The sequence below is a fragment of the Rhamphochromis longiceps genome, linkage group LG4 (assembly GCF_057381845.1).
Source record: "Rhamphochromis longiceps isolate RC_006_pf linkage group LG4, R_longiceps_female_GT1.1, whole genome shotgun sequence".
Lineage (NCBI taxonomy): Eukaryota > Metazoa > Chordata > Actinopteri > Cichliformes > Cichlidae > Rhamphochromis > Rhamphochromis longiceps.
Window position 1 is genome coordinate 10,408,397 of NC_140560.1, and position 24,114 is coordinate 10,432,510.

At 40.6% G+C, this 24,114-nt stretch overlaps 3 protein-coding genes and 1 non-coding gene across 5 annotated transcripts; 3 read left to right on the forward strand and 1 right to left on the reverse strand.

Annotated features, from left to right (window-relative positions):
- The first annotated feature begins 2,631 nt into the window (after positions 1 to 2,631).
- kri1 (KRI1 homolog) lies at positions 2,632 to 9,559 on the forward strand. The gene is made up of 18 exons (XM_085403205.1): positions 2,632 to 2,831; positions 2,969 to 3,045; positions 3,141 to 3,243; positions 3,329 to 3,431; positions 4,292 to 4,349; positions 4,433 to 4,482; positions 4,561 to 4,663; positions 4,759 to 4,836; positions 4,943 to 5,055; positions 5,144 to 5,372; positions 5,478 to 5,648; positions 7,233 to 7,308; positions 7,469 to 7,584; positions 7,683 to 7,845; positions 7,920 to 8,050; positions 8,567 to 8,631; positions 8,714 to 8,809; positions 8,893 to 9,559. The coding sequence occupies exons 1-18, from the start codon at positions 2,747 to 2,749 to the stop codon at positions 9,380 to 9,382; spliced, it is 2,307 nt and encodes a 768-aa protein (XP_085259331.1). The 5' UTR covers positions 2,632 to 2,746; the 3' UTR covers positions 9,383 to 9,559.
- On the forward strand, positions 8,382 to 8,480 carry LOC146671042 (Z30 small nucleolar RNA). The gene has a single exon (XR_014911641.1). It is a non-coding gene; the product is annotated as a Z30 small nucleolar RNA (small nucleolar RNA).
- A 556-nt stretch (positions 9,560 to 10,115) lies between the features above and the next one.
- On the forward strand, positions 10,116 to 14,075 carry spc24 (SPC24 component of NDC80 kinetochore complex). 2 transcript variants are annotated; one of them, XM_085403206.1, is made up of 6 exons: positions 10,116 to 10,250; positions 10,744 to 10,918; positions 11,082 to 11,226; positions 11,307 to 11,411; positions 13,677 to 13,753; positions 13,855 to 14,075. In XM_085403206.1, the coding sequence occupies exons 2-6, from the start codon at positions 10,753 to 10,755 to the stop codon at positions 13,959 to 13,961; spliced, it is 600 nt and encodes a 199-aa protein (XP_085259332.1). In that variant the 5' UTR covers positions 10,116 to 10,250; positions 10,744 to 10,752; the 3' UTR covers positions 13,962 to 14,075. The 2 variants fall into 2 exon arrangements, with proteins under 2 accessions (XP_085259332.1, XP_085259333.1); XM_085403207.1 differs by lacking the exon at positions 10,116 to 10,250 and adding an exon at positions 10,324 to 10,344.
- Positions 14,076 to 16,054: 1,979 nt separating this feature from the next.
- On the reverse strand, positions 16,055 to 18,996 carry s1pr5a (sphingosine-1-phosphate receptor 5a). Its single transcript, XM_085403208.1, has 2 exons — positions 18,838 to 18,996; positions 16,055 to 18,158 (listed from the first exon to the last, which is right to left on the reverse strand). The coding sequence occupies exon 2, from the start codon at positions 17,858 to 17,860 to the stop codon at positions 16,724 to 16,726; it is 1,137 nt and encodes a 378-aa protein (XP_085259334.1). The 5' UTR covers positions 17,861 to 18,158; positions 18,838 to 18,996; the 3' UTR covers positions 16,055 to 16,723.
- Positions 18,997 to 24,114: the final 5,118 nt, after the last annotated feature.

Here is a 24,114-nt window from a genome sequence, read left to right on the forward strand (position 1 = left end):
TGTATGAGTGCTATTTTAATTGTTGGTTTGGGTGAAGCTCTTTTTCTGAAAATAGCAAAAATATCACATATCCTCAAACAGTATGCAAATAGCTGAAAGTCTATTTAGTCAGTCTTTTTCCTGATTTGTTTATTTACTATTTGTTTGAGCTATACTTATAACAAAATTTGTTATAACAAAACCTCATTTATTCTTTCATAATGTTTTGTGTTCAAATTCCTTCATTTGTAAAAGTAACTGATAGCTAAAGCTTTCAGATGAGTGTAATGAAGTACAATATTTGCCTCTAAAACATTGTGGAATAGGAATAGAAACAAGCAAGAAACAGAAAAGAGTCATAAAACACAGCTAGCTCAAATGTGTATTTGAAGTAAATCATACAAGATAATGTCTGCACTTTACAACCAATCATTTGTCTAAGCTTTAGTTATAATGACTATTTTCTGTTAGTATTTGTATACTAAGAATTGGGGAGATATAAAACTTCATTAACTATATAAATTACCCTTTTTTGTCTAGCTAAAATATTTAATGTAAGATATTGCTGTTAGCTTCATATTTAGAAGCTTTACCTGTCAGTTCAGCCTCTTATGAGTGTATATGTACGTTACAATGACATTGGGTAAGATTTGCAACTCTATCCTATGAGTCACCTGTGAGAAATCATTAATATAGTAAATGTTAGTGGACTTAATATCTAACCGTGTCGTAGGGCCATTGTAAACCTGAGGTTAAACATTAGGTTTAATGAATTACACTGACTGCTTTGTAGAAAGATAAACAGAAAGCAACAAACACTCTACTTTTTTTTTTTTTATCTTTAGGCTTCATCAAAAGGTTTTCTCTTATTCAGTAACTTAATTATTTTGGAAAGGAAAATATCAAATCCAAAAGAAGAAACAACAACATATCAGAACAGCCTCATATTTCACACAGTCTTGCCCTCCTCCATCCTGTTCAGTAACTTCTCTCACCGTTTTTTGTTTAAACTAACTTTGCTCCACAGAAGTATTATTTATGTTTTGATGGTATCCATTTATGCATTTTCTGTTGTTGAGTCATAAACAGTTGCTTTACCCTCAAACTTTTTGAACATTTGTCTGAGTTTGGGACGATTTTTGAGCCCAGTAGATTTCATGCATATTATTTTTAAAGACTTTTTATCTGTAACTGTGTAAAGTTCCTTTCCAAATCATGGCTCTTTGCAATTTTCTGTTACTTTTCAATGTTTTAGCAAAGCATTTGAACACTAGTGTAGCTTATGGACATGTCTGCAATGTTACTTCTGTTAGAACAAACATAATCTGGTGAATAAAGCAGCATAGATGTAAATTCCTTTAAACGGGAAACTATTCAAAAATACAGTATAATCAATAGGATGTAAAAATGTAGGCCACGCAGTCCAAATAGGTACACAAAATATGTACTTACAGAAGAGCTGACATCAGGGGCGATTTTAGCCCATTTTTGGGGGTGCTTCAAAGCACCCCCAAAGATTTCTTACTTTTTTTGACAATATTTGCTGTTTGTGTGACACACTACTAAAAATATAAAAAGCATACAGTACTTGGTTGACATGTAACATTTTAACAAAAATAGTATAGATACACCCCCCCTCCCAAAATGTTTGTTCCAGCTCACCTCTCCCCTGCTCTATAGCACCCTTGCTGCCAGAACGATGGTGGCTGGCTGAGATGCAGCGGAGCGGAGGTGTAAGTGCCTGACTTAAAACAGGACATATTAGCTGCATTTAATCCTCAGTTACTCTTTATGTAGTTAGGTAGGAGTCACACCATGTTTCTTTCTAGCTGACCGTCCTGTTGCTCCCATTGAAAATTATGCAGCCTCTTTAAAATCTAAAACTTAAAATTGTTTTAGCCTACTGTTGTTGCCACTGTCCTGATTTAAATAACCTTTATCAGATTTGATGGTTTTGTTACAGACTTAAAAAAAGTGTTTTGCTTTTCTTTCACAAATGTGGGGATTAAATTGTGTTAAAATGTACAAAACAGTGATGTCATGTTTTGTGACGAGGACCCAGGCACAGAGAGACTTGATGAATTTAAGAATCTTATGATTTAATCAAGAAATTTGCAGACTTGCACAGAGATGGTAAAATTATGATGGATGATAACGGAGAAGAAGACAACAGACGATGAGGACAGGGAGGATGCAGGGACTGACAGAGACAGGGAAGAAGTCTCATCGTGACGAGTAAAGTTTATCTTGCCTGGCTGGGCAGCTCTCTGGGTGCCCAGCACCCCCAAAACTCTGATCCTAGAATCGCCCCTGGCTGACATAATGTACAAATATGGATAAAATTAAATTAATTCAACTAGTTCGTGCAAAGATCTTTTAAGGGGATAAACATTTGTAAATGAGTGCAATTTGTTGCTTCATATACGAAACTTTGTTACAATTTAAAATAACAAAAAAAGAAGCACTGGCAGTGAAAATGGTCATTTAAATTTATTGCGCAATTTATTCAGATTTTTCAGGACAGAAAAAAAGTCACAAACTCATGATACTTGGCGTTACAGTTACAGGAAGCGCGAGGATTTTGGGCTTCAACTCATCAAACTGGTAGTCGCGCGCTCCCTGCCGGCCAATCGACGTAACGCACGAATCGTACACCGGAAACCACGTGTTCCAGCGTTACCATGCTTCTGTGAGCGACCTGGATTACTTCTCTTAGCTGTGTTTACTTGTGAGATTTAAACTACAGGGGACTTTTTTCTGTGAAAACATGTCGGGCAAGTCGGAGCTGAAGATTAATTCTCAGTTCGCGCAGAAATATGAGAAGTATCGACAGAAAGAAGAGCTGCAGAGACGTAAGTGTGTCACTAGCTAAGCAGCGTGTTAGCATCCCAACGTGGGGAAGTATTGCTAGCTTTAAAAGTAGTTGTTTTCTCCAGGGAAATGTGAAAGTCGCTATTATAATCTCTGCGTTCACGCTGTGTTTGTGCAGTGAAGGATCGCTACGGAGACCGAGAAGATGAGAGTGACTCGGGGTCTTCAGAGTCCAGCTCCGATGACAGTGAAGTGGTCAGTTAGCATCTCTAACTTTTCTTTTGCTTCCACTCCTTATCAATGAGGTGCTTGTATACATAACTGTGTGTGTGTGATTTTCTCACCTTCAGGAGCTGGACCCTGGTGTTGAGAGGGATTTTTATAGGACTCTGTCGCTGCTGAAGAAGAAGGACCCAAAGATCTATGAGAGAGATGCTAAGTTCTACTCAGAAGGTGATTGTTGGGTATTGACATTAGCGTTGTTGTGATGGTTAGTAATAATCTTCATGCAGTGAAGTGACTTACCTGTTGCTTTCAGGCGCATCCAGCAGTGATGCAAAACCTTCCACCTCGAAGGAGAAAGCAGTAAAGCCCATGTATCTTAAAGACTATGAAAGAAAAATCATCCTGGAAAGGGAAGGGTGAGTGAAAGTCTGTTTAACTGCATCAAATAGCGTGAGACTACATCAATCAGGGATATACAGGTAGTACCAAATTAGAGCCTGACTAATGTGCTGGTAAGCCGCTATTACTGTCTGATATTGACACATCAATATGGGTATTGATGGATATGGTGTCTGATATGAAAAATATTTTACTTAATGCTGAAAAGGTTGAGGTGTTCTGGTTGGGAAGTGTCACAAAATGACATGGTAGGGATGCAATATACACTCATATACAATCATACACTCACTTAATTAGTTACACCATGCTATTACCTGCTTTCACCCTTGTTTGCCTTCTGGACTGCCTTAATTCTTTGTAGCATCAATTCAACAACAATCATCAGAGGTTTTGGTTCATACTGACATGACAGCATTAAACATTTGGTTCAGATTGGTTAGCCCCACATCCATGAAGTGAAACACCACATCCCAAACATGCTCCATTGGATTGAGATCCTATGAATGGAAGCCATCTGAGTGCGGCAAATTCATTGTCATGTTGAAGAAACTTTCACATCTTCAGAGTCACTTGAATTACAATCTTCCCTGATTCTGATGCTTCGTTTGAGCTTCAGCAGGTTGTCTTGACTATGGTCCATATGTCTAAGTGCACTGACTTCCTGCCATGTGATTGCGCGATTAGTTGTTGAACAGGTGTGCCTAATGTATTGGCCAGCAAGTGTATTTATAATTAATTACACAGATCTTGTAAGATGCCAAAGAAAGCTAGTCCCTGATTTGCTGCTTAGTGGGTCAGGAAGCATTTGGTGTTTTCCTCCTTCATGTGTTTCCTGTTTAATTCTCTGCCTGTAACACGTCTTGTTCTTGTTTTGCAGCAAATATGAAGATGATGACGACGACAGCGATGATGAGGAGGCTGTCAAGAGAAAAGAGGTAGGCAAAGTTCTTCACTAATATGTCTCCTTAGGAATGAACAAACTGATGCTTTCATTCATCACCTCTGTTTTCCTTCAAAGAGAGCCGCCTCTCCCAGCTACATGCAGGAGCAGAAGGAGCTGAAGGAAAGGTAAGATAAGAGACACCTCGTGCTGTCCTGCTCTCGCACTCAAAGGCTTCTTACTGAAGTCGAAATCTCTCTCTGCAGCTTCCGGAAGTTCATCCAGGACAGCGATGACGATGATGAAGCTGGTGAAGCAGACAGAGCATCCCAGCTGCTGACCAAGAGGATCAAAACACAGGAGGAGAAGGTCAGAAGCTGATACCTGGTGCTCTTCATCTTTAAATTGGCGTCATTTACAGATGATTTTCAGGTCAGGTTAAACTTATCTGTGGATGCTCGTAGGATAAAGAAGAGGCAGATTATGTGGAGTGGCTGAAAGGCCAGGGAGAACTCGAGGGTGCAGAGGAGGTGAAGGACATGGTGAGTGTGTGTAAAAAAGGCTGGAGAGACTTCAGGAAGTTACATTTTGGTTGAGAAAGATGTTTGTGTTTAACTGACTGGTTATAAATGGTTTGTGTTGATATAGAAATATTTAAAAGACTACTGGAATGACCCAGAGCTGGATGAAAAGGAGCGTTTCCTGAGGGATTACGTGCTAAACAAGGGCTACCTAGATGACGATGATGATGATGATGAACGGTATGTGGAGGACCAGTTGGTTTATGTCTTACTCGTGAAGTGAAGAAACACTGCCAGCTTTAACAATGACTTATTGGGCCACATGCAGGATCCCAACCTACGATGAGGTGGTCCAGGATGACGTGGAGGATTCGGAGGAGGAGGGGGAGACTTTCTTAGAGCGCCAGGAGAACTTTGAGAGGAGCTACAACTTCCGCTTTGAAGAGCCCGATTCTCAAGAGGTCAAGACCTACCCCCGAAACATCGCCACCTCTGTGCGCACCAAGGACGACCGCAGGAAACGCAAAAGGGAGGAAATTAAAGAAAGGAAGCAAAAGGTGTGGATCATGTAGGAGAAGGAAGGGAAAAAAACCCCACAGGAATCCAAGTTGATCCTTTATTCGTTTGTCAATATTTGACCCCTTTCCTAAAATTTACTTCAGGAGAAAGAACAGAAGCAGGAGCAGCTGAAGCAGTTGAAGAACCTGAAGAGGAAAGAGATTATGGAGAAGCTGAAGAAGCTCCAGGAGCTGACGGGGAACGAGCAGCTCGCTTTCGATCAAGCCGACCTCGACGGAGACTTCGATCCAAAACAGCACGACCAGCTCATGCAGGTCAGTGTACACACACACACACACACACACACACACACACACACACACACACACACACACACACACACACACACACACACTTTATTTATATATCCCCAAATAACACAACAATAGCTGTCTGGAGGTTCTTTATATTGTTAGGTAAAGCTAGCAATGCAGTAATACAGACAAAACCCCGACAATCAGATGATCTCATATGAGGAAGCACTTGTTGACAGTGGGGAAGAAAAACTCCCTTTTAACAGGAAGAAATATCTGGCAGAACCAGGCTCAGGGAGGGGCGGGGCCATCTGCTGCCATGTTGTATGTATGAAAACTGAGAGTCTCTGTGGAGTTTACTGTGGCACATGCAGATAGTCCAAGGTGTGGTTCTCTGTAATCCCAGGCTTTTTAGCTTTTATCATGACAACTAGCTAAAAAAAAAAGGTTAGATTTAACCTTTATCCTGTACAAGTACATAAGCTAATCATCCAAACAAACTTCAGGCTTTACACCAGTGAACAACAACAATTGTTCGTATTTATTTGGTGAGGATGCTGCTTTTTATATGCATAACGTTTTACCACGATGTAATCGTAGAGTGAATAGTATTAGCTGCTAAAGCTAAAAAAAAGGTGCTTCACACTGCAATGATAAAGCATTAGGATAGAACACGTTAATCAACAAAAAAAAAAAAAAAACGTGTAAAATAAACATGCCAGAATTTAGCTTATTTTTTTATAAAGCAAAAGAATTGTAAAAAAATTCTTTTATGTCAGTTTTTAATGTTTGGTGTTGGAGAGGGCAAATTCACCTGTGTTTTAATCGGGATGTAGGGACAGCTGGGAGCATTTGCTCAGTACAACACACTGATCTAGTGCGAGTGTGCAGGGTTAAACCTTCAGAGAGGTACGGACGTGCCAAGGCATGCGGTGACTTGAGAAGAAATTATTAGAATCTGCTGTAAAACTTACCAGGACTTGATGTAAGGAAAACACATTTGCGGCACCATAAATCCTGCTACACAAACACACACTGAGGAGATAAAACCCACATATACTCTGTTGGGAGGAGCCAAACAATCAGTGGCATATGATTGTGGATCACAAAGGAAAGTATGAAAATTTACTGCTACCCACATTTAGAGGACTTCTGGTTTTATATTCCAGTGATAAGTAACAAGATAACAATGAAACAACTTGATGTCATATAACATTTGAAAAAAATCTTTTTTGGGGGAGAAATTTCTGAAATCTTGTTAGGGTTGATCTGAGACTTGAGAGATTAAACAGAAGGATTATAACCCAAAATTTGGACTCATTTATGGAAAATGTATTTTTTTTTTTTCAGTCGTAGAGAGAGAAAGGGGGGGAAGAGTGGCGTAAACAAGCTACCTGCTATGATTGTAATATGGATAAAGCTTCACATCCAGAGCAGGAGCAGCAAAGCAACAGCTGTCGGCGTTGACCTTAACGATGGCCGGCCTCCGGCGGTTCACACAGCTGCGTTGCGTTTGGCAGATTTCTCTGCTCCAGCATTTAAACCAGGAGGTCGAAGGAGGAACTGAAAGTCTCGTTTAACTTCACCGGCAGTTTGTGTTTGCAGAAATTCTTTGGCGATGAATACTATGGAGAGGAGGAGGATGAGAAGCCTCAGTTTGAGGACGATGATGAGCTGGAGGGTGAGCTAACTGAGAAGCCAGTTTTAATCAGATTGAAGCTAACATGTGCTAAATACACATTTGTGGGTTGCACTGAGTCATGAGTAGAAAGTTGATGTGATTGTGGCGCTCAGTTTATTTTTTGCATAAATGTCTGAACACAACCTCCTGTGTGTGACAGAGCACTGGAACTGGGACACTTGGACCGGAGAGGAACGCGAGGAGGACTATGGCGAGGAGTATGATGGAGAGGAGTACAGTGCTGCTGAACCCTACTGCGAGGATCAAGACTTTAATGTGAGCTTATGCTCCTTACTGATCAGTTGTCTGATGCTGATTGTCCTGATCAACAGTCTCTCTCACTAAAAGATCTTTGTTTAAACCTGTTTCTGCAGATGGATGCAGACTATGACCCCAGTCGGCAAACAGTTTCCAAGAAGAAGAAGAAAAAGGAGAGGAAGATGATGAAGAAGGAGGATCTGCCTCAAATGGGCAAGAAAAAAAAGAAGTCTCACTTTGCAGAGGTCATCACCAAGAACAAACCTGTGTTTGATCCTCGTAAGTGCCGTTAAAGCTCGCACGTGCTCTCTAACACAGCGTGGATGTTGTCTAATGGAGCGCTGTCGTTTCAGAGGAGAAGAGCTTCGAGCAGTACTTGGACGAGTACTACAAGCTGGACTACGAGGACATCATCGATGACCTCCCGTGCAGGTTTCGCTACAGGCAGGTGGTGCCCAATGACTTTGGCCTGACCACAGATGAGGTGAGAGAGGTTGCACTTGCAGGCTTTTCATTTTTGCGCAGTGGCAGGTTAATGATGATTACCACATTAAGCTGAAGTCAGCTCACTTAGCTGTGTCCTCAGTGTTTCAGTCTTCTTGTAGCCTCCATATTGGCTCTTAATGATGTCATGGATGTGTTGCAGTAGCCATGTAGTGATAATCTCATTTGCTCTCATTATTTGATCTGGCCATGCATGAGTCCGGGCACATGACACCCAACTCTGTTCTGTTCCCACATGCACCAGCATATAGAAGAGTTCAAAGCTGCAGAGCATGTGCGGGAGACGGTGTTTAGGCTGTAGGTGAATTGTTCTGCAGTGATGAGCCTTGGCTAGATTGATCTGGTATTGCTTCCTTCTGGGGAGAGCTCTGACCAGGGAATGATCTCAGCTTAATCTTCTCTCTGAGCAGACCACACAGGGATTTGATGAAGTGGCAGCAAATGCAAAATTATCCAAAAATTGATTTGAACTAATGAGGCTGCTTCCTCTCCGCAGATTATAAAGGCTAATGACAAGGAGCTGAACCGCTGGTGCTCTCTGAGGAAGACGTGCATGTTCAGGTACGCTGGTTCTGTCTTCTTTTAAGCGTTTCGTCCCTTTATCTGATGTCTTTTGTTCAACTTTTCTTCTTTGTTTTGACAGGTCTGAAAAGGAAGAGCTGAGCGATCTGAAGAACTATAAAATCAAGGCTCAGAATGACAGGAAGAAGAGAGAAATCCTTAACTCTGTGTATCTGGAGTGAGTAACATATTGATCTACTGTATTAATGAATGTGTTCCAATCATTTTATCAATATGTGACTATGTTAATTTACCCTACAGAGGCGATGAAGATGTGATTGAGGCCAAGACAAAGGTGGGCAAGAAGCGAAGAGATCGTCTGAAGAACGCTGAGAAGCAAAACACAGAAGCAGAGGATGGTAGTGCAGTACCCCCTGTGGAATCTACAGAACAGACTCTTGTTCAGGCTCTTCAGGAGGCCGGGGATGCCATTGAGGATGAGGAGGAGATTCTGATTCCCAAGAAGAAGAAACATAAAGGAGAACCCCAGATTACAGAGGAGGCGGTGTCAGCAGCTAAACCAGAAGAAGTGAAAAGTGGGACTGCGAGACCGAAATGGTCTAAGAAGAAGCACAAGCATTCAGGTGGTCGTATCCTCTCAGGAAGAATCGGGGTGAAGATAGGCGGCCGGGAGTTCAGTAGGCAGAGACTGAAGGCCTATGGCCTGAACCCCAAGAGACTGTACTTCAGACAACTCGGCAGACAAAAACGAAAAGCTCAGGAGAAGAAGGAGAAGCAGAAAAAAGAGTGACAGCTCTGCCACTGTTTCAGATACAATCCTTCATAATCATGGTGTGAAATACAGCACGGAGAAAAATGGCAAATTTCCAAATGTTTCACTTCTTCACATTGACCCTTTTGACTGTATAATGTAAATAAAATGTGTATTAAATGGTAGCTATGAAAACCTGAAGATCCAGTTCTGTTGTGTAATCTTGCATTGGTTGGAGTCATTTGTGCCCGCTTATGTTTAGGTGTGGGTGGTTTTTGCATGTCAGGCATTTATGACTCAGATCTGGCAGCAGCTCATTGATGTACTGGACCCCTGAGAACCTGCATGACTTGCTAATTTCTGAAACCCCAATGGCATTGTGGTTTGTTTTAAATGTCATCCACGGGGGCTCTTAGAAGTGCATCATAGCTCTGTGCTCAAAACAGCCTGCTGGTCGGCCTGTCTTATAACTGCAAAATCAATTTGCTGTATTGAGTGGGTTGTATCTTTTGTTTTGGCCAGTTTCAAAAGCGAGTGGTTGGGGAAAAAAACATTTCCAACTATAGTTGGAAAAATAACAAGGGGGAACAGGGTTGAAAGTGTATCAATACACAAAACTTGTACCTTATTCAATTCCTCATGCAAAGCTGTTTTAAGAGGTCGACATCTGCAATGTTAAATGATTAACCAGCGTGTTAAAATCACTTAAAGTGGGAAATTTAAAGTAAAATTACAACAGGAATTTCTGTAAAGTCAAGTAGTCCTCACATGTTTTGTCATTTGACTGGTGTACATTAGGGGGCGGTATGAGCTTAAGGCCGGTCTGAAAGTCAGGCTACTACCAACGAAGAAGAAAAGAAGCGGCGCGCTCAGCGGATGAATTTGAATCCTGGAGGAGTGCTAGTCGGTATGTTTGCTGTTCTAATTTGACCTCAAAACATGCTTCTTCCTTCCATAGCCCTGTTGTTACTTGATTGACATACCCTGGAGGATATTGTTGGGTACTCGTACTGTGTTTGTTAGCATTTTTAGAGCATGCTAGCTTGATACGCAACTACCGTTCAAAGGAAGCTTTGATTCGTAAACGTAAACAAGTGTTTATGGGCCTTAAAATTTCACCTATAGCGCTTAAAATGGAAACTAATGTTTTCTAAACTTTTTAACGTACAGTTTGTAACAGGAACGTATGTCCAAGAGCGAAAATAATCTCCTCCCCTTGTTAAACGGAATTATCAAGATTCTCAAACTTTACTTTGTGTTATTACACAGTCAGACTAACTCATCTGGGTGTTTCTCACAGTTGCATGTTTACCCCTGAAGCTTAATGAGTCTTCATAAACTCTTTCACAGCATTAGCCGACATGTTTTCACTTTAATGTAGTATCTTCTTTGCTTTCTAGCTGCCCACTATGGCTCAAGGTCATAAATTTCAAGACTTGGAGGAGACTGGGGAGGCTTTGGTGGGATTCATCAACAGCAGTCAGCCTGACAAACTGAAAGGACTGAAAGATGAGCATCAGGCTCTTTTTGATCAACACACAGAAACAGCGAAGATTGTCACACAGATTTTAAAAGGTAAGCAAACAGCCCGTTTGTTCCTTTTACACCATCGTGTGCATTTTCATGGGCACATGAATCCAAAGGGAAGGCTGTGAAATTTTGTGGCACTCGTGTAAACTGTCTGTGTCAGAAAAACTTCATTGTATTCCCTCTGTGTGTCGCTGTCCTCCATCCTCAGATTTGGCTCAGATTGAAGAGAATGCAGGTCAGAGGCTGTTGGACATGGAACAGGAGAAGATGCGAAGGGAGAAGGAGCTGGAGAGCTTGGAGGAGCAGCTGAGGCAGTGCACAGCGAAGAGCCAGATCACTGACTCAGAATTACAGTATCCTTTTTTATAGGTGTGTTTGTCGTGAAGAAAAACGGCTATAAAACAAGTCCATTTTATCCTGAACCCTCCTCCAGGTTTCTTCAAAAAGAGTTGGAAAGTCTGAGAAACGCTGAAAATGAGCTCGAGATTCTTCAGAGTGAAGTCGAAGAAGACACCACTGAGGTCATCCCTTCAGCAGTGTGAGTGTGGTACGGTTAGTTAAAAAAGGGTTTCATCTCAAATAAGATTTAGACAAGTCTAAGAATATATGTGTGTGCAGTTGTGCATCAACAGTAAAAGTGCAGATGCTCTCAACTTTACATGTTACAATAACATTCAGTGTGAACAGTGAAGACAATCTGGATATTTTTTAATTCTGGGATTTTTCTTTAAATTCTTTCAACTTTTTTATCAGGATGGATGTGAGATGGTTCTTAAGTCATGTTTAAGTTATTGAATTCTCAGAAATGGTTCTCATGGTCTGGAAAGTTCACTTTTTAATGTGTGTTTGACTTGCACAGATGGATGGTAGTGGTGGTTCAGTTATGCAGTCATTCCAAAAAAAGTCACATTAATGCATAAGCAAGCATGAGATTAGAACTGTGAGCATGTGTTTCTTTGACCTTAGTTGCTGAGGTAGCTAAGTAAATCATTGTTTTTCACGAGCAGAGATCACCCCAAACAGCAAAAACATGATCATAAAATTCATCTTGCCTGACACACCAGCTTTATGTCACAATCTCACTGTGCTGTGCATGCCTAACAGGCTGCACATAGAGCAAAGTGTGAACATCAGGGTTTTTTTTTGTTTTGTTGTTGCATTCTAGCATCAGCATTGCCCTATAAATATCACAGAGAGAGGAAAAAAAGCAGCAGGCATGCCTGTAGTTGCCAGAGATGTGCACAGACCTCTGCAAAAATAATTTCTGTTTACCTTTTTATTTAGCATTACAATATTCAACCATTAAAGGTGATTTAAAAAAAATCACTTTACTGTCAAATATTTAATGCAATGAAGACACATCTTGACAGTCAGGATTAACAAATAATCAGTTATGACAATAATCAAAGTTTTGATAAAGTTAAATGGAAGAGGAAGTGAGTTTGTTGCCTGTGGGTGTTTGTGGAAATCTTTCCTCTGAATTTGCTGCAAACCTGCACTTCCAGTTGACTGTTTTTGTAACTGCTGTGCTTCTCCAAACGGTTGCCTTTTAATGTTGCCCGGGCTTTTGACAGCTCTGGAGTAAACAGCATTTCTTATTATGCATACTGGATATGAATGATCAAAGTTTGAATATGCTTATATCAGCTATTGAATTAAGGCTTTACAAAGAACATTTTAATAAATAATAAATTAAAATAGTCAGGGAGTATGACAAATAAGAGGGCTCATCTCATGCACCACCTGGTATAATGTTGGCTGAGCAAACTTGCATTAAATCAACACTGGTTACACTTAGCTTGGCAAAGCTACCTCCTATTTCAGAGCAATCTAATGGCTGAGTCACACAACAGCAGTGTTCTTACATCTATGTCGGTGACTTCCTATTGATTTTTTTTCGCATTCTGCAACTTGTGGTGACTGAGTTGCGATTGCACGGTTCACCTGATAGGGGGCAACCTTTCTCCAAACAGTTGCACTCTGACTTGGACTGACCGCAGTCACTCAGAGAGATTGTTGAAGGTTTGCAGATAACTATCTGATTTCTAAATACAGATTGCTCACTGCAATAATTAAATATCAATTTTTGTTAAATGTGAATTTGTCTATGTAGACAGCAACAGTGATTTTTGAAGTTGTATTACAATTAATTGGTGTATTATCAGAAATAGATTGCATGTAATTGCCAGCTTGACCCCATTCAGTATCAGACTGATTGCAGACTGATGCTGTCTAATGGCAGGTTTGAGTGTCAGTGTTGGTATGTTTGATAATATCATCTTTCAGCAAAAAATAACTGAAGTGAGAGAACTTCAGTTTTATCGCATTGGATAAAACTGACAAAGTTTAACTTTGAGGACATCATTTGCAGTTGAAAAAGGTGCTAAATCACAATGTAAGGTACTGCAATAATCAGCAGATCCAGAATGTTAAAAATCTCAATATTATTGTATCTGATTATTCCCACCTCGAGTATTTCACTTTTTATATGCTTTTTAAACAATGTTGTGAGTTTGAATAATTACCACTATGACCAGATCTTGATGGGGTTTTTTTTGTTTTTTTTTAATCAATTGTTTTTTTTTTTTTTTATGGTATCGGTACTTCCTTTTGTTTTTATATTCTAACCCTTTTATGGTACTTCCTGTTAAAATAGAAAAGGCAACATGTCTGTCTACATGTCTATCATATCTGTAAAGAGCTTTAAACGCTGCACTGTGCAGGCATGTAATCAGAGATGATCTGAAGCACTGTTTGTGAATTCTGTTTATTCTTGTTTCTTTTCTCTTTTTTTTTTAAACAGATACGTGGCTCAGGTCTACTACCTAATAACCAAGATCAAGTGGGAATATGACACCCCGGCGAACATTTTAAAAGGAGGTACAGTCATGTTTTCTCATTTTTAGTGTACCATCTTCTCTCTACTTGAAGTTTGGTGTTGATGTGGCTTCAGACCATCAGCTTCTTTCCTTACATTGCAGTGCACTATGGTGCAGACCTGGCAACCCCCATCAACATCGACACCACCTCGCGCTCTCGCATTGATGTAAGCGACCAGCTTTGGGGCTTCGTCAGCACCGAGTGGTAGCCGAAGGACGGATGTGAAGTAGTCAGAGGTGTTGAGTGTGTTATTTTTGTTTGTCTGTGGAAGTGCGTGTTCTGTTCTCGTGTTTTTAAAAATTAAAATTGTCACACCCTTGGATTTGTGCCTTTTTTGTTTAGTGCCTAAAATGTTGGTCGGGGTGCCCTCAGTCTAATGTGTTTCAGTAATGAGGATGGGATGAGACTGAGTGGTTTGACGGTCACTAGATGTCGCTGTAGAGTGTCATCTACAGCTTTTCTAAATGTCTTTAGAGATGGCATTTTGCTTTACTGAGTTGTATAGTTTAAAGATTAAAGGAAAAGGCTGTTGACAGATTTAAAAAAAGATTTAGAGGTTAAATCAGTAAATAAAGGTTTTCATTTTTTCCCCTTCATTAACGTCACCATATCAAGGTAGTCTAATTAATTTATTATAAACTGGGTGTCTTAGTATTTAATTTAATAGCTTTACTTTTCAGTGTAATTTTATTATCAGAATCTAGTTTGATTTGGCAATCACGCTCATCCTGTAATTTTAGCTCTATTTAGTTTTTATTGATCACCTTAAACATCCAAATAAAAATATCAACTTTAGTTATTTTTTTGAATTTTTCCCCTCTATGTCCAGTCTGCAGTGGCTGTTGTTGGGCCTTTCTTTTTCTTTTTCAAAAGTAAAACATGAACTACGAGGCCATTAAAATCCCCCCAGCATCATTTATATGTGGCTTTGCTGAACTAGCAAGTTGTGCATTTACAGCAGGAGAAAGATTTTCAAATATAAAGTATCCTGGTTGCCCACGCATGACACTGTGGGTTGTGTTATATACCCTCAGGCCTTCTTCTACAAGAACTAAGTCACCCCTTTCTTTGCAGGATGGTGTTTGGTTTAGAGTGGGCAGGATGACATATACAGACTTAGGGAGACATAAATTCACAGCTACCAGAATGTGGTTTCCTTACGGTAAACAGAGCATTAAGCGCACAGTTCTGTTTTTTTATTTCTGCAACTTCATCGATACCTCTGCCTCAGCACACATCATTCGGTGGTTTTGGCAAGTGGTTTCCATGGAGGTGGGGTTTTGTCACTTAAGCCCGCGTTCCAGTGTAGTATTCTTGAGCTTTCCTTTGATGATGTTTGAGTAGGTATTTGAGCTTTCAGTTCTGCCGAATTATTTAAGCGATGCTTCTGTGTAACTTGGTAAATGCTCCACTTATGGTCGGTTTAGGTATTTTAGTATCAATTAAGTAGCGGCGTGATAATTTAAGACCAGCTTTAGTAAGTAACGGTGTTGTTTCGTCTCAGAGTACCAGAAATGTGTCGAATCAAACACAAAGTGCTACAAGCACATCATTTATTGCGTGACTTCACATTTTTCTCCATGTACAGTAGGTGGTAGAGAGGTGACATTTTTAAACCTGTCTATTACTGACTTTTTCTTATATCTCGAGTTGGTAATTTTATTGTTTTCCTATTGTATATGTCAGGAAGTGCCAGGTATAAGTAGATATTTTCGTAGCGAGAAACAGGAAGGATGTCGACCTCTTGTGAGACTTGTGAAACTTTAGAAGACGCAAAGACCTCGATGTAAAAATCGTTCACATATTTTTATTCAGTGCACTTATAAAACCATCATAACTTAAATGACAATTATACAAAAAAATACTACGCAAGTAGGTTAGAAGTATTTACAAAGTATACAAAAAACTGTAAATATATATTTTACTCTCATTAATGTACAGTATTAAAATAATTACAGAATTAATTCATCAGGTTGCACACACTCTGATGGGTTGTGATCGGTCGCTACTGTTACTGCTGCATCAGTTAAAGCTGAGGGGGGAAAAAAAGTTTACATCATTTCATCAAACACAACGAGCTCGAGCTTTCTCCAAAGTCCACAGTAAAACATCTCACTGCCACATACTGCTCTGTCAAACCCAGAAGGCGTCTGCAAGCCTCCGCTGTCAGCTTTTATTGCTTTTAGGTATTCATCTTGTGTCGCTACATATGTTAAAAGGACCTCCAAAGCAGCGAACCACCCAGCTCAGCCCCCCCCGTATGACGTCCTCTAGGCCGCTGAGCGTATGATGTTGGCAGAGGAAAAGGGGGGGGGGGGGCTCTACTGAGCATTGCCACTGACCAGAAACTCATATGGCAGAAATTACATGGGTTTGGCAGCAGCTTTGCAGGGTGTGGATGCTCCACATTTATTACAACATATCATTATGTGCTACACAGGCTGAGGAGAGATAAGGATGAATCTCGTGCTTTGGCTTTGGTTTCACTCTATCAAAATGCATTTATGTGAAACATCTGCACACACTCTTTGATTTCTCTGTACGTGCAAACACTGCTAAGTGCTCAATCAGAATACTGGCCTTGTTAAGAAGTCAAAGGAAGAAAAAAACTAATGCTGTTTTTGTTGTTGTTTTCCTACATGAAACTTAAAGCTACTATTTAAGGCACTGATGTTTCTGTTAGTCACTGTCACACTTTTATATGAATTGTGAACATAAATGTTTATATTTTTACACTGAATGCTTAACTATAAAGGTATTTCTCCCTGTTTGGACATCGCCACAAACATGTTGCACATTCTTTAGATGAGAACTGAAACAATGTCAGAGTGCACAACACAAAACTTCAACTTCTGTTGCATAGTCGATAATGCGTCTTAGTTCATAAGGGGTAATCGAATCACACACTAGAGGCAAAGTTCTTAGTCCGAGTGCTTGCTGTCAGTGTTAATTCAAGAGCGAGGCACAGTGTCATGTCCTGGATATCCTAGGATAAATGGCTTTAATCGTCGAGGGTGTAAAGTTACCGGAGGAGACTGTCGTGTCCAGGCCCTCCAGCCTGTGTGAAGCTGCATCCGTCTGCGTCTTAGTGGTGCTACAATCCAGGAAGGGCATCCCGATTTTCTTCACCTGCCCGTCTTCTGTCATGAGACAGGGTCGGCAGAGCAGCCTGATGATGGCCCTCCTCATGTCCTTGCTGGTCAGGGTGTAGATGATGGGGTTAAGAAGAGAGTTGATCATAGCGATGCCCAGGAAGTAGTCTGCCTTATGGAGCACCTTGCACTTTCCGGTTGGGCAGGAGAAATCCAGCAGGAGGAGGATGAAGAGAGGCAACCAGCATGCGATGAAGACTCCCAGCACTATGGTGACTGTCTTCAGCAGGGCCATGTACTTCTGGGACTTGCGGTAAAGACCTTTCCGGTGCGGAACCGAAGCGAGGCGTTGAGTGTTGGCCTTGACGATGCGGAAGATGCGGACGTACAGGACCACGATGGACATGAGGATGGCGCTGAAGATGGTGATGCAGAAGAGGATGTAACTCTTGGCGTAGAGTGGCAGGACTGTGGAGCACTGGTCCAGTTTACCCATGCAGTGCCAGCCGAGGACTGGCAGGACACCCAGGAATACAGACAGCACCCAGCTCGCTCCAATCAGAGCGAACATGCGCCCCTGTTTATTGCCCTGGTACGGCTTCATCCTCACCATGGTGACATGGCGCTCGATGGCAATGGCCAGCAGGCTGATGACGGAGGCGGCCAGCATGATGAACACACCACCTTCACGCAGGAAATACATCACAGGTGTCATGTTTAATGTGTGGACACCAGACGTAATGATGTTCACCATGTAGGTGAAGCCTGCGAGCAGGTCAGAGAGAGTCAGATTGCCCAGTAGGTAGTACATAGGAACGTGGAACTTCTTGTTCTTCCATATGGCCAGAAGCACCACAGCGTTTTCTGCAACAATGAGCAGACAGACCAGCAGGAACGCAATGGCCTCGGGTTTGAGTCCATCTTGCTGGTACTTCTCATTGTCGAGCTTGCCCACGTACCTGTAGTGCTCTGTGATGATAGTCTTGTTCTGGTACTCACTAAACATCACAGACATAGTTGCAGAGGTAAGCCTCGGGGTAAAAGATGGGGCTGCAGCAACACAGGCAGCACGTTGTTGCGTTTCCCAGAGATTTTTTTTCTTTGCCTTTTCTGATTTTAGGTTAGATCCACAGATGAGGTGTCATACAGTCCTCCACCTGAGCATTGTTTCTTCTTTCGGAACTTAAATATGCAGGGTGGAAAGCCTTCCTTTGATGCTATCACTTAGGATTTCCTGTGGTATGACAAAGTTTCCTCCAAAAATCAAAATATTCAATGCTTGGGGCGCGCACTAGGAGGCGATGATAGCGAACCTGCATAAAACAAGAGGAAAAAGTAAACGTGAGACGTGAAACAGCGGAGGAAAGGAAACAGGGGATCACTTAAACTCCAATATTCGAAAATGCAACAACAATAATAAAAAGACTACACTCGATTGGAATCACATTAATGACTAATGAGGACAGGAAGTCTCCAGCGGGAAATGACCATTTACTGTAACAACTTCAAAATAGTTGTAATGAATTCATCGGGGGAAATGGTTTAAGCTTGAATGGAAATAACGAGGAAGCTGTAATTGATCATTTTCCTTAATTCGTTGCAGTAGAAGCTATAATTTTCTGCTTTTTAATTTCTTAAATTAATGTTTTCTTTCACCGCTACTACACATAAAAACTTCAAAGTGGCTCCCAGCTCATAGAGAGCCATTTGCCATTCATGCGTAAATATGCATTAACCTTTCCAAACCTACAAGTCCTATAGATAACATAATTAACCCTGTGCTTTTTGTATTTTATTTCATTTACTTTGCCATTTATTTATTTAACAACTAAGTCTAGCCTTAATTGCCATACGTAAAATAAGAGCTGGCCAACACACGATATGAAGTCAAAATGAACTACACTGATGAGTTTTAAAGCGAGTCATACATTTTACGCAGAATAAAAAGAAACAAACTAAAAAAAAAGTTGGAGAATAAAAACTTTAACGCACCTTAAAAACGTTGAAATATCCAGTAAGAGTTTGAAATGAGCCCTTGGCAGGAGGAGAGGACGCAGGCTCTGCGATCACAGCGCACTACAGCCACACGCGACTGTGCTGTGGGAATAGAGGAGGGCAGGACTGAACTTGCTGCAGTGGGTTGGTCTACGACTCTTTGTTTCAACGAGATTTTTTCTCCCTCTTTTGCCTGACCCCTTCATTTTATATGTATATATGTATATATATGTGTTTGTTTGTTTTTGCCGTTATGATAAATTGCACCTCTAAGACAGATTGTTTCTGTTTTCACGGCAACACAAGAAGAGGAAGAGAGTGGGATTTTTTTTCCACCTTATCAGTTTGTCCCCAGGGTGCAGCTACGCGCTGCTGTAACAGAGCTGCCAAGTGGATTTTTTTTTTTAATTTCAAGTGTGTATGGAAGTGTGGCTCCGTCCTGCTCCTCTGGTTTTGTCTGATTTTCTCCTTCACTCGCCCTCTCCTCTCTCAGTTCCCCACAGTTCATAAAAAATAGAGACTCCGAAAGGGAACTCAAAACTCCAAAGTTAATTTGTCAGTGGAAAAAACAGTCATTCTGTGCAGCTGGATCTGTTTAACAGTCCAGAAACCCCAGATTTCAGAAAATAACTCGGTCAGATAGGCCTCGGCTGTAATTATCTTTTAGCTCACACATCAAAACTCAGCTTTTCTTTTTTTGGCCAACATGTCATCTATAAAGCATTACAAAAATCCCTTTCAACCATGTGTTTAGACAGAAACATGTTTCTGCTTTGAGTAATAATTCGTCTCTGATATGGGTTTTCAACACACACACAAAGTTTTTGTCCTTCTCTGTCATTGAACAAGCCCGACTGTTTGTACATAGAGACATTTAAGTGTCTGCCATACATTACTCACTTCCAAAACACAGAGAAAAACCCATAACTTGTAATATCTTCCGTTAAAATTCACACATCTCACACCTTTCATCCAGCCCTCTATCATTCACTCAACTGATTTGAAACTGCAGAAAAGGGAAAAACTTTCTTCTCTGCATGAAATGTATTTTAACAAGCATTTCCTGAAGTGACTGCCAGCTACAGATGACAGAAACCAGCTTACTTATGCTTAATTTTTTCTTCTTAAGCACAAAAACCACCAAACATGCAAGGTTTACAGCTATTTCCTTTAAATCAAAAATAAAACAAGGAACTTGAAATCAAGCGTCTTCTTCAAATAATTGGAAGCTAAATGTCATTTTGATGTTCTGTAGACTGAGCAACCAGCAGCATGAGTCCCGTGGCTCTTCATCTTCATTCTGAGCTGCGTCTCCAAACAGAGGGCAGCTTTCATCGGGAAGGTTTTGAAATAAATAGACTTCACTTCACTCTTTTTTCAGCGTTATGAATTCACTAATTGATTGTTTTCTTTACAATAATGAAAGCGTATCATTCCCAAAACCCCAGGAGGAGTGGACTTTGTGCAATGTGAGGGTGGGTGAGCAAAGGACTGGACTCTCTAAACAGGAAGCTGCTTCATTGTGCCTCGAAAGGAGAGGGATATCCTTGAGAAAAACACAGATGAAGTCACTGGTCGGAGATGACACACGGTGAAGCCACGCTGTGACTACAGATTGACGTGCAAACAACTCTTAGTGCATCTTACTCATTTCCAGATTTGAATGACTAATTTTAGAGGTTAATGAGGCCTTAAGTGGCCTTTGGCTGCAGAATTTAGGGTCTAAAATAACTAATACAGGCTTTATTTGTCATTCTCTTATTCCAGCCTCATCAGTTGCACACCTGCTGGTCTGGGGACTCTTTTAACCGCCTTAAGTGATCATGCAGTTGGTGTCTGCCTGGGCTGCGGTCGAACGGTGCCCCTGACTTATCTCTTCCCCTGCTTCCTAAAGCCCACCCAGTGATAACCAGGCTGAAGCTCTCCTTGTGAGCCTTGTCAGTCAAATGGCAGTTAGACCCCCGTAGTGACACTGTGACAAGTTCTCACTGTGCTGCCACTGATTAGTTAACACACAAAGCCAACGACAGCAGGGCTTTCTGCTCTGTCTTCTTTTCCTTTTTTTCCCACAGTAGGGAGCTGCTCCTTCAGCCCTTCCTCCCTCAGGCCACAGGCAGGCTTTTTAGCAGCAGAGTGACCAGTCGTGACCCACCCAGCCGTCTCTCTGCCTGTGGAGGCTTTCTGTGTTTGGTATGTTCTGTCCAAACCGCCAAGCTCGGGCTGATGTTTTCCTGTGACGTTAAAGCACTTGCAGAAAGGAAGTCAGTCAGTCCTGCTTTTGTCGTGATAGCTCCCTTTAGATTTGCTGCTGCTGTTTTGAACACCGTCTGCTTTGCTCTGTTTATCTCTGACTGAAAATGATTGTTTGGCCTCACAAACATGAAGCAATCAATTTGAGTAAGATGCAGCTGAAATATATGAAGTCAAAGGGTTTGTTTATTCAAGTACTTCATCATTAAAACATAAGCTGAGTGTACACCAATCACGTAAATTTCATTTGACAAGATTTTATTAAATATAACATTAAATTAAATTTACATGCAATCAAATCACTTAAAGTCAGTGTTTTGGGACGTAAATATTTTTTTGCGCATATGTTTGAATTAAATATTGTTAAAGCGTTTGTTTCTCTTTTATTTATTTCACATCAGAAACGAAAGTGGTTTTTCACACACTTTATAAAACACCTCTTTCACGATGATTGTGTTAACGCACTATGAAAACCTGTTGCTCTCACTGCGCTGACAAGTTACTGGTGGCACACTGGTGGTGCAAAAATCACACCTCGAAATGAGATTCTCACCTTATGCTAACACAACACACAGATGCCTTTAATGTTATTTAGTGAACGCAATGAAAGGAATTCACACCCCTCTAATTCTAAAGTTAGTGCTTTTTGTAATGTAGAGATGCAGTGCGCTTTAAATAAGAAAACATAAGACAACTAAGACAGGCTCATTAGTGAAGTAATTGAATCTGCGTTACAATATATATATATATTTTTCCCCTTGAGCATTAGCTTCCCAGAGTCGCTGCTGTATTTTGCAGTGATCCAAACAAGATGTAGTTTCTAAATCTATGAGCTTTAGTTGAAGTGTGCTATGCAAACCTGCTCCGACCTGCAGTTAGGTTTGGCAACAGATATGAGAGTGGTTCTTATCTCACTATGAAGAGCAGATGGGCAGAGTCACTAGTTTCATTTAAGATTAGATGCAGAGTTCTTTGTGGGTCAGGAGTGTGGATACTGTACAAGGAACATTGCAGTTCTTAAAAACCCATTAGTAAGGTTGTTTTTTACCCCCACTCTTATGAGGGAGCAGATACTTTTTCCAGCACGAGATAAACTGCGAGTGATGTGGTTATTGTGATTGTTAGTGTGATTGACCAAGATATGAAGGTGCACCGACTGATATAACAGCAGGAATTCATCACCAGCATCTCCAGTAAAAAGAAATCTTTGTTTTTTGGTGCTACTTTAGTATTAATGCTTCATATTAGCCATTATATATATTTTAGCATTTATGTCCTAACACAAGACATAAAAACCTGTATCCTGTTAAGCTTTTAAAGCATATAGGCTGTGCAAAAGTTCTGAGCCCCCATTTCTTTATACTTTGCTAACAAAGAGCCAGACTTTCTCATCTCATCAGACTGGCTGTCTGGCGCAAAAGCTCTCCGGGCTTATTTAAAACTCGTTTTCTGTCCAGTCCTTGGACCTGACCATTTTCACAGAAAAGCTCTGTTGTTTGTTAAGTCACTTAACACTGACCTATGAAGCATTTGAGCATTAAAAAGGCACTTAATACAAAGGACTAACCAGTGTTGTGTCTGCACAAAACAAATAACTTAGGAAAGAACAGATTTTTAATTGTATCTTTAGGAAATTTGTGACAAGCAGCCTCCCACAAAAACTCATAATTTGTTCCAATTGTTTTTAGATGAATCTATAAAAATGCCAATTTAGACAAACATTAAAAAGTATTTGTACCAAAAACTGATCCTCAAAAAGCTAGAAAATGAAATATTGGCATATCTCAGCTTGATGTGCAGTGTATCTTTAAAAACTTCAGGAACCTGGAGAAGTGGAGGACAAAAGAGGAAGTGGTGGGCATCACCAGATAGCTGAAAACGTTATGTCCTTAAGAAACAGACAAAAGACCGAAACAGGACCTGAGAGATGCGTCTAGACCTTCAGTTGATCCATTTAAAGAATGAAGCCTCATCAGAAATGGTCTCAGTGGAAGGGTGGCTGTCAAGAAGTCAGTCTTAAGGACGGGAAACAGGGAGAAAGGCTGAGGTATGCCACATTAGACATTACAAAAGCGCTGGACTAAAAATAAGTGGCAACAGGTCTTATGGAGAGTTGAATTCAAACTGTAAAAAAAACAGGTTCAAATCTTGTCGATAAATACAAAAGAGGTGAGGAGAGAGGCACAACAGTGAGTGTCCACAGCCATCTGTAAAACACGGCTCTGTCATGGTTTGGGCTTCATTTCGGTCAGTGGTGTTGGAGATCTTATTAAAACTGATCGATATATGAACACAGAACAGTGACATCAGATTTTGATCCACTATGCAGGAAAATCTGGAAAGTGTCTCATTGACAAATATGTTTTTAGCATTTTTCAGCATGACAGTTGATACTGTGAATATGGGTAAATAGAGGATTTCCATAACGGCACCTGGGAGTTTCCAACAGATGTTCCCAAGCATTCACAAACCCAAAGAGGAGCCACAAGGCCACTAAGGAGCCTGATTATGTAAGCTTTTGTAAATTAATTTAAGATTAGCAATTACAATAACATTTCTAAAGGACATTGCTGAAAGGCTGAAAGGATTGCAAGAAAATAAAAGATCACATTGAGCATTAAAGATTCATATGCAGCTGCTGACTGGATATCACATCACTTCAGAAAAGAATGTGTCCATAAATTAGCTCTGTCTGTTAGTATCTATTCTTTTGGCATTCTTCATCTTGGAATTCCTAAGTTATGTATTTATCTTAGTTGCGTATGCTTTGTGTCCCAGTTCTTGTCTTGTGTGTTTTTTGTCTACATTTCTCAACAGTTGAGTTGACTCTAAGGTCAAGATTTTGCTCCTCCTGTCTGTTTGCAAATAAATCAATCTGAATCTGCAGGGAATATATGGAAAAACTACAACACAGGACTATTACAAAAGAAAAGAAAGAACGAGGGAAACAAACCAGAGCTGTATAAACTCAAATGTCCAGCATTGTTGGTGCTGCCAGAGATTTATGGGAGCCCTAGAAATAGC